Source organism: Pleuronectes platessa, chromosome 18 (assembly GCF_947347685.1).
Source record: "Pleuronectes platessa chromosome 18, fPlePla1.1, whole genome shotgun sequence".
Lineage (NCBI taxonomy): Eukaryota > Metazoa > Chordata > Actinopteri > Pleuronectiformes > Pleuronectidae > Pleuronectes > Pleuronectes platessa.
The window spans coordinates 14,170,198-14,186,612 of record NC_070643.1 but is presented as its reverse complement, the minus strand read 5'-3'; the positions used below and the strand labels follow the sequence as shown (position 1 = coordinate 14,186,612).

The 16,415-nt window shown below is 41.7% G+C and overlaps 1 protein-coding gene across 1 annotated transcript; it reads right to left on the bottom strand.

Annotated features, from left to right (window-relative positions):
* Window positions 1–1,424: 1,424 nt before the first annotated feature.
* On the bottom strand, window positions 1,425–14,640 carry pip4p2 (phosphatidylinositol-4,5-bisphosphate 4-phosphatase 2). Its single transcript, XM_053446863.1, has 7 exons — window positions 14,507–14,640; window positions 9,082–9,230; window positions 7,953–8,059; window positions 7,668–7,791; window positions 6,192–6,244; window positions 3,587–3,677; window positions 1,425–2,897 (listed from the first exon to the last, which is right to left on the bottom strand). Exons 1-7 carry the CDS (start codon window positions 14,610–14,612, stop codon window positions 2,754–2,756), a joined length of 774 nt encoding a protein of 257 aa, XP_053302838.1. The 5' UTR covers window positions 14,613–14,640; the 3' UTR covers window positions 1,425–2,753.
* Window positions 14,641–16,415: the final 1,775 nt, after the last annotated feature.

Genomic DNA, 16,415 nt, shown 5'->3' with positions numbered 1-16,415 from the left:
CTAATAGAGACTTCTAATCAAATAGAGACCAAATCTAATTGGTTCATTTGCAGACTCAACAAGACAATTTAATTTGAATTAAAAGTGTTAATACGTGACTTCAAGCTGGTGAAAGGCTCATTATCTGACTTGGTGCTCTCTCAGCTGCTAAAACTGAGATACATTCACATCCAGGGTGTTTGCAACTCAAGTTACTGCAAATGCTGCTACCTAGAGGACAAAGAAGAAAACTGCAGCTATAGGAGAATAGACTGCTCAGAATTTTCCCAAACGTTCTGTTGGATAGAGACAAAAAGTATTTAGGATAAATGATCTTGAATTTTGTATTTTTATACACAAGCTGAGGGTTAGGGTAAATGGCTGCAAATCAGTCATATCAACCCAAAATCGTATTAAAGCCTCAAAAAGCTTAAATTCAAATCATAATGTGTCACAACTGAAACAAGAACTATGTGGATGTGTTTCAAACTGATTGATTGACAGCATTTCGCAACAACGACACAACTTTCATCACTTTAAATCCAAGTGTTGCAAAACTTGGGAAGGGTGAGGACCGAGACCTGCAGATTCCAAAATAAAAGGTATAAAAATAGGTCACCAAAAATAAATAAACGGATGAAAAATATTGCTTTGACTGGTGCAGGGAACTGAGCCTCATCTATTTCAAACCAGTAAGAAGAGCGCAAGAAAATACAGAAATAGAAAGTGTCAAAAATAACTGCATTTGTTGTCTTGCACAAATCTAGGCTACATTTTCATTCAAGCCCTCTTTTTTTAAACTAAATAATAGATTAAGAATATATACATTTTAAGGGCCTTTTAATTAGTAAGTCTGTAATAATCAAATTAAAATCAAACTCATTTTAAGATGAGACTTAAAGGACGAGGCTGGTTCTTGAAGGTTCTCTTGAAGGTTCTCAAGACATGACTCGTTAGTTTTTGAAGTCATGACTCATGTAAGAGTTTGAGGGTCAGGTTGATAAATCTCATCCAAAACTGATAAGATATTGATTATGTTTGGCTCTGCATGATAAAAAGGAGATGAATGACCAGACTTCCATCATGTCAGACACAGAAGTAAATAGTGTGTTAAGTTTGTTTGGACTGATCTGATCTCATTATTTTACAGAGGATATGTGACTATAAATATTTATGTGCATCTTAATTAGATTCCCTTATTTTATTTAATGAAAATAAATGTAAATTAAAACAATCACTTATTTATGAAAATCTGATCTGCATCATTTAGCAAATAATACACAGAGAAGCCGCAGTGAAGACGTCAGCAGAAGCGAGAGGGGAAGACTACACTCAGGATACATTATTAATGTATGAGCACTAAGCAGCGTTTGAATGTTATAGCTGCAGCAGAACAAATCAGTCCATAACAAATAACATTCGACCAAGAAACAGACCAATAAAAGCAGTTTTTTCATTTTATTGATAAATTATCATTTTTAAAAAGACCCACAAGCCATTGTATCCTTCCCCCTGGCACTACACTTTTTAAAGTCCTGAATTTGAACTATGTACAAAGAGTTTTTGTTATATTATTTTCTGCTTCATCATCATCATCATCATCACATTCAAAACAAGGTTAGAAGTTGGAGCTGTGCCCACTGGTAAAAGGTCAAGAGACAGGTTGCTGAGTTCAATGTACAGCGATGCTAGCTATAGCACTAGAGTTCACTGGAGGTTTCGGAGAGACGCATATAAGCTGCGAGGAGGAAGAGGAGGAGGAGGAAGAGGAGAGTTTACATTCTAACGCAGAAAGAGCAAAGACGGGAAGCTACCGCGCTGAAACGAAAAAAAAAAACACACACTCTGTAACTGAAAAACTAAATCAACATGCAAACGTGAGCCTCACATTTTTCCACCAGTGAGAAGGCAACGATGATCGCAGTGAAGGACGCAGTGACGGAGGCCGAAAGCAACTCAAGTAGGGGGGGTTATTGCTGTAGTGAGTTTCAAAGCTGCGTGGCACAAACAAATAAACAAGCTCCTGTTGATCTGATGCTCTTCTCCAATAATACTGGGCAGCAAAGTTGGCACGCACGGATATTTAAGGGCGATTTCTTGTTAAAAGTCGATCATTTTGAGAGTTAAAATCATATAGCAGTACCATGTCAGCGTACACGGGCAAGGTGAATGGTTACGGGACACTAGGAGTACGCAGCTTACTGTAGCTGGAGTTTGAACTAGCAGCAAAACAACACATACAATTGCATATAATCGTAGTGCAATGGGCAAACTGTTCTTATTTTGGTCTGGTCAGAAACAAAAGAAGTCAATAGGGTACCATAAGTTCAGCAGGCTGCTGAGCAACTGACTAACAACGCTCCACAAAGACCAAATCCTGCCAGTTCATTTTGCCTCCAACAACAAAATGGAACACTTTTTATCTTGATTCTGAATTTTTGGAGGGTTCTGCAAAACCAGGGCAGGATTTGAGTCTGTGTGGAGCAGGAGGAGGTCGATCGACTGACGGGAGGTTTGTTCAGTGAGTTTAAAACATTCTGAGACTCAAACGCAATGGGATACATCTCCCAACACGCACACGCACACGCACACACACACACACACACACACACACACACACAAACACAAACACACACACTACCACACTTCTTCGACGCTCTCTGCAGACGTTCCACTCCACTGAACATGACCGCTTTCAGATCTCAACCTAAATACTGGGGTTTGTTCCTCCGGCCGTGCAGGGCCGTGCTGAGCCGTGCTGAGCCGTGCCCATCCTAGGCGAAGCTGTTCTCCGGGTAGCTCACTTTGATTGCTCCCCAGTAGCAGGCTCGTATCAGACAGATGAGGCCCACCAAGTAGGCGAAGGCCCAGGACACGTAGGTGGCGTTGTAACGACTGGCAAAGTCCCGAGTACCAACCTGGAGAAGAGAACGTAGGTTTTAATTTCTTCAGCAAATTAATTAATGTCAGTCTACACAGGCAAGGTAAATGTTTACGTTTGCAAATCGATTAAAAATTGACTGAACCGATTTCCCCAAATGTTTGTGGAGGGTGAGGCCTGACCGAGGAAGAGCACAGTGCATTTTGAAGCAGATTCAGATAAATGGGCATTTCAAGGATTTTTTAGCTTTGACTTGATCCTTCTACAGAACAGAAAGAAACTATAAAGTAAAAACTGGAAGATTCATAGTAAGCGAGTGGATCGATAAAACAATAACATACTGCAACAAGCTCATTACATCTAGATAAAATATGAGGGAGTATAATCCCTTGAGATTATTATGGAGTGATTATGTTTCTAATATGATTATAACACATTGTGAAAGTCTGGTAAACTGTGAACACTGAACAATATGTGGTTGCTGGTACAAAATAAAGTTACTGTTTACTGAGCGATTCAGTGGATCAATGGGCCAAAGCATGATTGTGTATTTATGAAATATCATGAGAACGGAGGTACAAAAACATAACACAACGTTTTTTCAGCCTAGCTAACCTGTTTCTTTTTTTAGCCCTACAGCTCTTTGGGTGGTGCTCAGTCCATATCTCAACTACTGTGCTGAGAATATACATACAAATTACACAGAGAGGATAAAGCCATACTCACTGTTAAACCCACGCCAATGAAAATGCAGATCATTCCTATGGTTATGTAAGCACAGCAGCGCCTCCTAGGGAGCGCACTGCCAACAGAGGATCTGCAGGTAGAGAAAGAAAAGAAGAAAGAGGTGGAAAAAACAAGGTCAGTATGTGATGAGGAGGAAACATGCTAGATATCATTTCACTTTTACGAGGATATAATAAGAAGGACTTGAAATTAACCCTAATATCATTTTAAAACCACTTAATAATCCAAACGCTGCCTTGTTGAAACGTTCTGCTTGTTATGATTATTGAAACGACCCCGTCTTCCTCCCAGTGATCTCACTCCACATCACCCCCACGATATCACGCACGAAGGCACCGCAGGCCGGTCACATGAGCAGCTCCATACAGACTCCATTGCGAACACATGCACTGGCGTCACTTTCTTTTTCCTTCACCATTACTTTATTTTCCTCCCCCCCCCCCCTGTGCCCTCACATGCCTCTCATGTGATGGGACTCAGAGCGCTCTTTAGGAATGGCCGGTATTCCGATGGTTTAGGGGCGCCGGGTCACCTGATCATCTTACCTCTCTCTCCCACTTCCACCCTTTCCCCGGCTCACTGTTTGAAATAGTAACACATAGAACCTTTTTTACAACCCCAGGTTTTTGCAACAAAAAAATATTTATTATTTTCATTAAAAAAAATAGTCCACTTTGAGGGGGGTTCCTTTGCAAAGCAGCTACCAAACTAGAGGTGTCAGTTCCTTATGAGCATCAATTATCCTCACATGACACCAAAACATCTCAACCACCATTGTTTTTACTACATGAGAGAGTTTAAATGGAGTTAAAGGCACCGTTAAGGAAGAAAGCAAGTAGCACATAGAGAGTAAAAGACATGGAGAATGATGATGACACGATATAAACGCTAAAAGATTCTGCACAGGAAGATATATAGTGACAAAAGATCACTGTGTTCCTAGTTCATTTTAGGTTCAGGGTAGAATGTGACTCTGGGAAATTGTCAGAACCTGACCGAGCTCGAGAGGAAACTAACCAAGATCCATAGACATTTGAGTTTTTTGTGGCCAAATCTGACCCGAGCCTGATAACAAAAGTATGACCTTTGGTACGTTTCTGTAAAGTTCAGAAGAGGAAACAAGGTTCTTTGTTTGCAATGTAAAGTGCAACCCCACTTTATACTTGGTGTCCAGTAAATTCATGACAGCTGGGAACATTTCCTGCACGTGCATGGAACCAAACAAATACTGTGACAGGAGATGAAGATAGGTGGACATCAGTAGAGACAAAGACAAGGACGGGGATATAAATAAACTGTCAACATACGAAATGAAATGAACAGAATGAAACAGATGCAGAGATATGAGAAGAGACAATGACAACATATTTTGGCTGCAGTTCGTTACTGTGATCCCTGTTTACCCTGCGTACTGTACATTTTGCATCACCCACCCACCCACTGCTCAACCTTGTGACCCCACCACCATCACCACCACCACCACATTACTATGACATGAACTGGGGCCAAGCTTTAATTCCTGTCACACTTAGAGATTAGCCCTCATTACCTCCCCTCTCCTTGCAAGAGCTCGAGATATCCAGACCTCTAAACCCCAATGTCTGACTGCAGTGAGTTTATCCAGAGAGTAATAAAAAAACACAATCTGAGTTATACTGAACTGTTTTAAAAGCAATCTGGTTCCTCTAACATACTTGGTAGTAATTAACAGCCCCACACAAGATTAAGATCAAATGTTGAAGACCCCCCCCCCCTGCGCACTCCACACTCAAAGTCTACTGCCCAAACTCGACGGACAAGATGCTAAACAAACAAACAAGTTCTTTCTGAAGTAACAGTGACTGTGTTTTTCTAGTTTTATGACTCACAACACTCAGTATCTCCAGAAAGCCTGTAATTCAGGGCTTAACCAACCAAACCAGGGATTCTGCATGTTTAAGCCCTTCTACTGCAAATCCCTTTACTTTGCATCAGAACTCACTTCATCCAAACTTACTGTATTTAAGAAAGTTCTTGTATATTATTGACTTTTCTGCACAATATGAAATAGTGTGCAGTGAACATTTGATTTGATTTGCCTCTGAGGATTAATAAAGTAATCTATCTATCTATCCATCTATCCATCTATACATCCATCCATCTATCCATCCATCCATCCAGGTAAGTATTTGTTTTGTTTAAAATTACATTATAACATAGGAAAAGGAAACTAAATTGATGAGCTTAAACAAGTTTCAAGAGTCTTTTAAATAATTTTCAGGTCATACAGAAATAAACGGAAACCACAAACAAAAATGGGCCAAAAGTCTAAACGTGTACTGCATAGAATTTGTGTTTATGAGCTTTGACTTGTGAACACACTTTTGTGATCATTAAAATCACTTCACAAGATTTCTATGTAACTCATTTTTATAACATATTTTGATTAAGTTATATTTGATAAAGAATATCCCCAAAGACAACAGAAAATAAGTGGAGATAAAATTGTCAAATCACAACAAGCGAGTAATGTGTAAAAGTATGAAGTGATGTTTCGCTGCGACCTCTGTGCGACGTGTGTTGAACGGAAGATCGATGGACTCACATTTTTTTGCAGTGGGGACACTTGGCGAGTGTGTTAAACCGAAGCTCCATCCACTGTGAGGAGACAGAGAAGATACACACTGTTCAGACGCAGCATTAAAGAACACACATGAACACACTGCTGTCCTACTCTGCTATAAGAACAATCAAAGGAGTTTGATACTGGGAACAATGTGATTCTTCTTACGATGGTTTGCAACTAGAAATGTGTTTATTATTCCTGTATTAGAAAAAAAATTATCGAGGGAAAACTCTATGACTACATGTCAATCAATTGTGTTATGTTAGTTGTGGTTGTTTCATTTACGGCTCTGTAGGTAAAAAAGAAGTGATTACAAAAATGTTCCTCCCATCACAGATCAGCAGGATAAGACGCTCCTATTGACACAACTAAATATGTTACTTTTTACATCTGGCTTCAGGGAATGAAAGATATTTTAAAAGAGACATATTTTGCTCATACTCAGGTTCATAGGTATAATTTGGGTTTACATGCTCTAATGTTCAGACATGACTTTCCGCTTATTAAGTGATTATGATGCAGAGGTATATGATGGGTTGTTAAGGAGCTTCAGGAGCTCCCTTTACAACTTTTAAATATATTAAATAGACCTATATAACAACCAGAGGAAAGAAATACTTAGACCGCACAAAATGTCTCCTTTAAAATAATCTCTTCTAAATTTAAGACAGTTTTATGCATTCAAATATCAAATGTCTGTTCAGAGCCAGATGTGTAAAAGGTCACGTCACCACCAGTTTAAATTAGGCCACAGATTGCGGTGGAGCAGTGTTAGGCTGTGTGTTAATACGATCCCCGGTATGACCGGCTCTCTCAACCTGTTGGTGTGCCGGGGGAGAGCCATCACTGGGCAGGCCAGACATTGGCTGGGATGACCTGGCGTCCTCACTGCCCTACAGACGCCGACAGGCCACAGTGTGCACACGTTAAGAGGTTCGATACCACCGACTCGGACATGTGAGTCAATGTCATCATCCTGTCTCACGTTCTGCGCTTCCCTTTTTTATCATTATGCAAGATGTTAAGTAACGGTCTGAGTACACTCGGCACGGGGGGGGGGGGGCAGGATGATCTCTTGTGACATGTCATGACAGCGTTGCACTAAAGTCGTACGTTAGACCTTTTATGAGCCAGACATAAGTTAAGGGAACATGCAGAAACTGGATGACAGGCACTTGCAGTCACAACATTCTGCCAGCCAGAGTGTAAAACATGATTTCAACAGATAAAACATGGTTAAACAGATTAAAAGCTTGTACCTGTGCTTTAGACTGATGTAAATAAGCTTTTCTCGGATACCAGCTCTTTAAATATACAGTAAAATCCAGTGACGTTCCATCAAGCAACATGTTAATATGATTATTAATATGCACAAATCAACAACAGCACAGCAACAAAATTCGGCCTGATCAACTCAGTAAGTCGATAAATTGTCGTCTTGGTAGTTTCACGTACCAGGAAGGTGTTGCCACAGTGACCGCAGACCACCCTCATCCCCTGAGGCTGGATGGGCAGCGCCGGCTGGGCGGGCTGCTCCTCTGGGATGACCATCACCGGGCTCAGGTTGATAATGCGTCTGCTGTCGGATTCAACACAAGCCAAGGGCAGGGTTATAAAAGTTTCTGATGTCATAAAACTAAAGAAATGGATTGATTTGCATCATAGATGTTGAGCATGTTTCTACTATGTGAATGTGAGGTAAGAGGAGAAGACAGTCTGAATGTCTCTGCTGTGACCTACCAGTTAGGCCGAGGACATCCTATCCTCCTGGACGTGTCTTTACAGATGAGCAGGCAGTTGCAGGGACACCTAACATACTTCTTCCCTGTGGGGGGGTTCTTGATTGGCTGGAAGAAAACAAACAGTATAAAAAATCAACTCCGAAACTAAAAGCCTGATAATAAAAGCCAGGGAAGAGAAGTTGATTTAAAATACTGAAGAGGTGACACAGCTTTGACCCATCAGCTGAGCCCATGTGAGAACAATATCCGTAAGATTCACGGAGATGCTCTCTGTATATAAATATATCTGGATAATAAAGAGGTGTCATACACATAAAATATGGTTAATAAGAAGTCAACTTATAGGATGATGAGATTCAAGAGCTTTTGGAGGAAGTCCTGCCTCCTACATGTTTTACTGAGGCCCCACACATCAGCTGAACACTCCAGAGATTTTCCTATTGCTGTGAACACGTCTGATAGGAACAATCTCCTGCTGCGTTCTCCACATAGGAAAGTTAAACTCTGGAAGATGACCAGACCCAATTTTCTAGACATTTTCTGGAGTTCATATCAGAAAATAGCTTAGGTCACTTTAAGCACAACTGAAGGCCCTGTCTCCTGTGCATCTCTTTAGTCCAGACTGATATTATGTGATGTTATGTGGTCACGCTGATGCAAATATCAGACTGTGGGAACAGCAGCACCAGCAGGTTGTGATCACAGCCATTCATTCTCCCTGCTCTAACAGCACTTTGACAGAACTGTGTTACTGAGGCACAGATGACTCATCCAGGCCATCTGGAGAATTCATCACAGGACGAGCTGAGAGGTGTGGCAGATGTGACAGATGTGTGCACCAACATCTAATGGTCGACAATGCAAAGGTGAGAAACAGTCAAGCAAGAGGCCTCCGAGGGAAACGGTTACTCTTGAGTTTACTGACAAATCACCTTCTATCACACAAATTGACGCTGCACAATAAATCTGAATTTAACACACACGTATAACAGGGCAGGAGAGGGAAGGGACGACAGGCAGCTCAGATAAAGCCGACAACAAAGTGTCTGTACTTGACCGACTGCTACCACGACATCAACACTCAACCTCACATTAACTTCGTGAAGCTGTCAGCGGCCTCCACTTACCGAAGCCTCATTGCAGACCGTGCACTTGACCACGTGCTGATGCAGCTTCCCGTCCAGGTTGATGAGCGACTCGCACACGCGGCAGTTGATGACAGGCACACCGCCGGCGTCGGGGCTGGCGATGGCTGTGTAGGGAGGAGGTAGTTCGGCTTTGAGAGGAGGGCAAAGCAGACAACACACAGCCAGGTGTTAATCGCATGCGTCTGGAAAAAAAACGTCACGAACAAAGAGCGGGAGGTTTTGTATCATGTGATAGAAAACAGTAGCTCGGATAGAAAAACAGGTCATTGTTAGGTTTTGTAAACAAACAGGCTCAGGGACTCAAGATGCAGCTTTTGTCATCCGAAAACTGACGACAACAGATCATGCAACGTTCTTTTTCCATCATAAACACACCATGACTCATTCAAACTTCATTTCTGATCTTTTAGTTCAATTCATTTAGATAATAACACTGAAAACAGTAGAAAACATGCTCACACAGCTGTGAAATAAGTCATCCATAACAGCCTCATAGATTGGTCTGTTGTTGGCCAATAATCAAGGCCGATATCAGCCTTTCACAGACATAGTTATCAGCTTTTATGTTGGTCAATATGTGCCACTACACAACACTTATTTAACAGAGTAAACAATGGATCTCTCTTTTTCTTGACAGTTATTTACAATAAAGTTAATGGTTACACTGATATACAAAAACTCATTTACATTTCTTTGAAAACGACATTTTAGTAATCTGTGCCAATTTTTTTAATATATATTTATCGGCCGATAACAATATCCGAATATATTTTTTTTAACGGTATCTGTTGGGCTCTCAATACAATATTTGGACCACTCTTACAGATACTAAACACATTTGGGTGATGTTGAGAGCAGCTTTGAAATAAACTACACATTCATCAAAAGGATAACACAAACAAAAATGTAAGATCAACTTTCTGATTCTGGTCCCACGAGCCAAAACAAAGTCCAAGAACTAAGAATTACATTCTTTTTTAATCAAAGCCACAAGCTGTGTGACACAAATGTTATTTTATGACTCACTCATTTCGTCTTACAACCAACTATACAGCATCTTACAATCCTGAGTGACGTGACTACTGCAGAGCGAGCGCAGGGCTCTTTCCTCATCCCTGGTTCTCTCAGCTTAACTCCTGCTCTCACTGTATGTGAACCCATGACAGTCTGTGTACAGCTCGGATTGCTCAACATGTGACTCCTCTCTGTTTGTCAGGGGCCATGCTTCCCTCTGAATGTTTTAAAGAGAAACAATGAACCCTTTTAGATTCCGAAGTGATGCCACTAAATGCACCGCTGCCTAACTGTGCATAAAAATGCTATGATCTAATATTTGAGCTTCATTGTTTTTTTTATTGATTTGTTCAGTTGACTGATCAGCTGGATGTTCTGATAAGTTAAAAAATCTCAGCTAATAAGTCTGATAAACTACCGACCATATTCGTTAAGAAGCCTTGCACAGCCAGAACCAGTGATCTGTGTCTAATGGTCCAAAAACAAACTTCTATCAAATGTCTGACCTTCACCAATTTTAATTTTTCTCTTCATGTCTGAAAGAACCACTGTGAACCAACCACAGTAGCCACTGAAGTGAATTCAGTACTGTTTAATCCCACAGTAACCTGCTGTAAGTGGTCTACATTCCATGTGTTTTAATCAACTTAACACAAGGACTTTCCCCAGTCACTAACTTTACTACAGTATTCAAGCTTATTTCACATTGTGAGGATATAAAAACAAAAAGAGCCACACTGACAATCCCTCCATTCCTAGTTAAACTAACACAGTTAATAGATTAAATGTTACAATGCTCTGATCACAATCTGCCATAACAGATACAGGGGAGTTTTTTATAAAAATTCAAAGATTTTCGTTTGAAACAGAGAAAACACTCATGTTTGAGAAGTTGAAACCAGAAGCACGTGCACACATCTGGCTGAAGGACTTGTTGTCAAAACATGGAAACTTCAAAGTAAAACTAACCAGGCGATAAGTAGAGAACATTCCTCCGCTAAGAACCAACAGTTCCCTTTACGAAATCACATTTAAAATGACTGGATCTGCAATTAATTGATATCAGTCCCTGATTTTAGTCGTCAAGATCCAAGAATTATTCTTTGGGAAATCAACAAAAGGTGCCCTACCTCCCAATGTTAAAGAAAGTGAAAACAAATCCTGAATCCACCCCCTGATCCGGCGCCACACCAACATTCAATGGTCTCTTTCTGCCCCTCGACAAAATCTCAATGGAATCAGTCGAGTAGTTTTTGTGTTATCCTGCAGCTAACAAACACCAACGCAGGTGAAAACATAACCTCCTTGGTGGAGGCAACTAGCCAGCAAACATGTCCAGGAATTGCAGAAAATAGTTTTTATATACACATATAAAAATGACTTCTTCAAATAACCCAACGCGTTTGATTTAGCAAGAAAACCATATGAAATATGTGTGTCTGCAGGTTTCTAACTATATTCATCATATTATCTAAGAAACAGATTTACTGCATTGCTCTAAGAGACAGAGATCAAATACAGAAATATATTGATGTCCAGTCTCCTCTGATGCTTCATACTTGAAGACAGACTCTGGAATATTCACCAACAGGCCGAACACATAAACCAGAGTGCAACAAAGATTTGACACTTGTATTGTGAACAGGCAACACATGGTGCAGCTTCAAAACCCAGATGAGTCATCCTCTTCTACATTATGTTAGTCCAGAACGTAATAAGAGTATTCAGATCTCTTCCAAAACTTTTAAATCGTATATATTAGTATGATATAAAGTTCTGATCAACACGTCCTCAGCACTTTTCTCTCTCTGTGTTATCAGGCACCACTTTTACTGCTGCTGTCGTCCTGATGCTCGTCTGAAACAGAATATGGCAGCTATAGGTTTTCACCAGCTGTCCTCGGAGCCGGCGGTAAGACGAGAAGACGCTTTACTACGACCACCACTATACAGCCGCTTGAGCCATGTGTGTTTCTGCTCCGTGTGACCGTGACATGAATAATGTATGTATGTGAGAACGGAAATGTCTGAGTCAGTTGCTGTGGACATTATCCGAGTTTTTTCCTGGCAGCAGGAAAATGTTCTAGAAAAATCAACAGAGAGCAGGTGAGCGTGTTGATCACGTTTCTAACATGCGACAGATGCAAAACTGGGAACAAATAGATGTATCTCAGGATAAAGACACTGTTGAAGATGTCAACTTCCAAATACAATGCGATTCTAGAGCTTTTGGTGATAAGGGCTGATGCCGGGGTCGATGTGTTCTAAACAAAAACACGTGATTTCCTGCCGCATGTCCCTGTTCCATCCAGACACCACCCCTCACCTGTAGTTAAAGACATTTTCCTGTTGTCGTGAACAGGTCTCAATTGGACTTTCTCCTGCTGTGTTCTACATGTGAAAGGTAAACTCCAGGAAAAGTCCAGACCCGATTGTCAGGAGACTATCAGGAGTGCACGACTGAAATTGGCTTCGGCTTGTGGTGTGTTTTTAAGAGTTTTAAAATATCACCAGACTTATTCTGTATCTGCGAGGTCTGCTGTCACTGCAGCACATCAAGAGGTACATTTTACAGACTATTGACTCGCAGGTTGAATTACATCTGTTTTTCTATTTGGATTTAAAATGTTTTATCGCCGTCATGATTAGATTGAGCCTCGAACAGGGCTTCTGTTGAAAAATATTTAGCAAGAATGGCGACAAAATCCGAGCTTAGTGCCTTGACTCAGCAAACGCCACTGGCTCCTCACCAACACCGCACTGTGCACACTGGAGGAAAACACAGCAGAGAGTGAATCACGACCTGTTACTGCTGAATAAAGTCCGACTGCAAAGAAAAAATCATCAGGTAGAAGGATCTGCATCTAAAGTTATCAAACACAGCAGAGTTTGTACTGCAACTTCACAAAAAGCTGCTTTGATTCCATTTCAATCAAAGCTCTTATTCACTAAAAGCATCTTATTATCAAGGTTATTGTGTTTTAGGAAAACATCTCTGTTTGGTGAACGTCAGCTCAAATTAAATCCATTTTACAAATTGACTGGCCGAGGTTTGTCGAACCAACAAACCCAAAGAAATTGGAATTAGCTTCAATCCAGACAGCAGAGACAGAAACTAGGCCATGGAACATTCTGGCATCGGTTCAAGCTTCGTCTTTCTTTTAAACGTGTGTATTGTTTGACAGCCTAAAAGAGGCTTTATCAGTTTGCAGGTCATTGGAGTCCAGATTAATCTGGCGGCGACGTATAAATTCTGTGAGATTAAACAAAATGTTGATTTGTCTGCATTTGGTTTGCTCGACATGAGCCGTTTGTCCTGAAACGCTCCGTGAGGAGTATTACACGGTCACTGAATCCATTCACACGCGTGTAGCAGGACAATCTGAGGGAGGAAATGTTTACATGGACCACAAACAGGTGGAGAGAAAAATGTCCTCGGGGCGTGGAAGCCATTTCTTATGTTAGTTTTAATTCTAAAAGAAGAAAGCCGATAAAACAAGACATCAAATCCTCTGACATGAGAGTCAGAGGTGGATGTTTTGGTACAAACTGGGAACTTTTCTCAAGCGAAGCCACCAGCAAAAACAAACAGCATGTGAGAGCATGTATGTCTCCGGATTAAAAAAATAAAACGCAGATTTGATGAGAATAAATTCAGAGCAAAGGTCGTTTCTGCATGGCAGCAGCTCCCAGACCTCCTGGTTCGGGGGAGATTTATAATCATGATTAAGATTTATGACACTGTAACCTACATTCAGCTGTTTCCGAAGTGGACACTGGGAGTTTACACCCAGTTCTCCAGAATATTCAAGATGCCTTTAGGAGCAAATGTGTTGTTTACAGTCCTGTACTCCTGCAAATCAGCACATTGACACCTTCCATTGAACAAAAAGCATTTCACTCATGTCGTGCAATTGATTCAGCCCCCAAAAACAAAGGGCACATCTGGATATTTTAGATTTGCAGCTGGGACAAAAGCCTGCTCGCCCTAGCTTCTTTCTGCAGTGGGTCAATTCTCCTCCCGTCACTCAACAACCCACCAAAATAATACCAGACATGCACAGAGGCCCTGCAGCTCCACCTCACGACTGGTATGATCTATATTTGTGTTAAATTTGGTGAAGCATTGCAGGCTCCAGTGGGTCGTGATGGAGGCAGGTCTGCAGTAGAAAAGCTGAGTTATTATTGTAGGCCTCCTCCTCTCCTCTCTAACCCACTGCTCCACTTCTCACAGGGGGGGGAAGCTCCACCTTTTTCTCCGGCTGCAGACAGACTCCTTTGCTGATGCCTTCGCCTTTCGCTGCTGCAGTTTCAATTTACGCACGAACCCGATACGCCGCAGATATGATTCAGCATGCAGGCAGCGGCCGGGGGACATGTCGTGTGTTTACCTCGGGGGCTCGCGTCCTGCAGGTACGGGGGCGCAGTGGGGGTCACGTTCCCGGAGTTGGGGCCCGACAGCAGCGGGGAGCGCTCGTCCATGCCGTCGGAAGCCATGTCGATCGCCGCGAGGAGGGACGGGCGGAGGTGGAAACTCCGAGTCGTTGCGCCCAGCTCAGAGGAGCAACCAGCGGCCGATGGTTGGTGGTTGCCGAGTTGCTCCGGTCCGGCAGCCCCGCTGACGGCGCGCTGGAGAGGGGAGGAGCTTCGCGGTGCTCCCCGCCCCTCGCTGACATGGCCCCGGGCCCGGGCGGTGCTCATGTGAGGGGGATCTAGAGCTGAACACTGCGCATCAGGACACTGTGGTGGAATGTGGTTTAAAAATATAGACATGTATACATATTTCATCTGGATTTTATTTTTATTGCAGTTTGTTCTTTACAAATAACAAAACCACCAACCCCTGGAAGTCAGTCAAAGATGGAGGGTGTTGAGAGAAAACCCAAATATAAACATCACATCAAATGCACACATGATTTCTGTGTTAGTTCAAATAGACAATAACATTTTCTATTAAAAAAAACATGAATTTGTGAGAGTGAAAGTAAGAAAAGATCTGTTTCTGAAACATATTTGATCCCCACTGTTACCACAGATCAGATCAGCACCACAGTAGTTACCAGTGAAATGAAACCAGCTTGTATTTAAAAACAATGACAGAACCTCAGCTGCTTGTATGAAAGTTTGTCAACTGATTTGTTTCGTCCACTTTCTTTCCCTTGCACTTACAGCTCCTTGTCAGTAGGTGGAGATGCAGTCCCTCCAGCACCCTTACTTCCAGCTTCATTGGGCCCCAGGGCACAGACCCTAGGGCACAGACCTGTTAAAGGCTTCCACAGCTTCATTAGGAGCAAGACGACCAAGAATTAAAGAGTCATTTGTGTCCTTGTATTGTCTTTTGCGTCTCTCTGGGGTCATTTGACTGACGTTCCGATGGTTCTGGCCCAGGGGCCACGACCCCTGGGACCCTGAGGCGTGTGCTTCACTTATCCTTCCGTGATATTACTTGGATTATTTAGATCTTTGAATTTCAGCCCACACATTATTAGCAACTGTATAAAATGTCCAAACATGCAGCTCTAACGTTGATGTTAGTTGTTCTCTGTGGTAAAAAGCAGTAATGCCTAGTCTTTGCCACTAGATGTCACTGTAGGAACACTGAAATCCAGACCCGAGAGAGGCCTAAACATTTGGAAAGTTATTTATTATCCACATAAAGACACACCGAGGAGGGGGTTTATTCTGTGCACTGCAGAAAACTGAATTTCTAATGAAACAATCTGAATTTAATACTTGTGTAGAACCTCATTATTTCAAGTATCTTTTTTTTTGATGAGGGTCTATTATAGACTCAGTGTCTATATTGTATTCTTGGAGAGCGTATTGACTGGAGAGCCATCTTTGAACATTTAATCCTCTCAGAATCAACCACTGTACCAAAACTGACTGGAATGTTTTCATGCTGCAGCACTAAGGGTCTGAAACACAGGAGTGCAGCTTGGACTAAAAATCCTCTGAGGTTTTACTTACCTCAAAATGTCAGAGACAAACTAGAAAATAAAAGGAGACAGGTAACAGTGAGTAAAATGTTTAAGGTTTCAGGGGCTAAATCTAAAGTCTTCCAAGTTGCTAAACACACATAAAAAAGGAAAATACCAAAGACATGACGTCAGTGTTCTACGACCGCAGACGATCATGAGCAAACAGCAGCAAAAACATGGAGGAACAAGCAGAGCAACAGTTTCCACATGTTCCATCTGATAGTTCTTTGGAGACTTTATCCTCTGACCCTCTGTCATCATGTGGAACTGAGAGATGAATATGCATTTCCTGTTTTACTGATTCTTTTATGTCCACTCA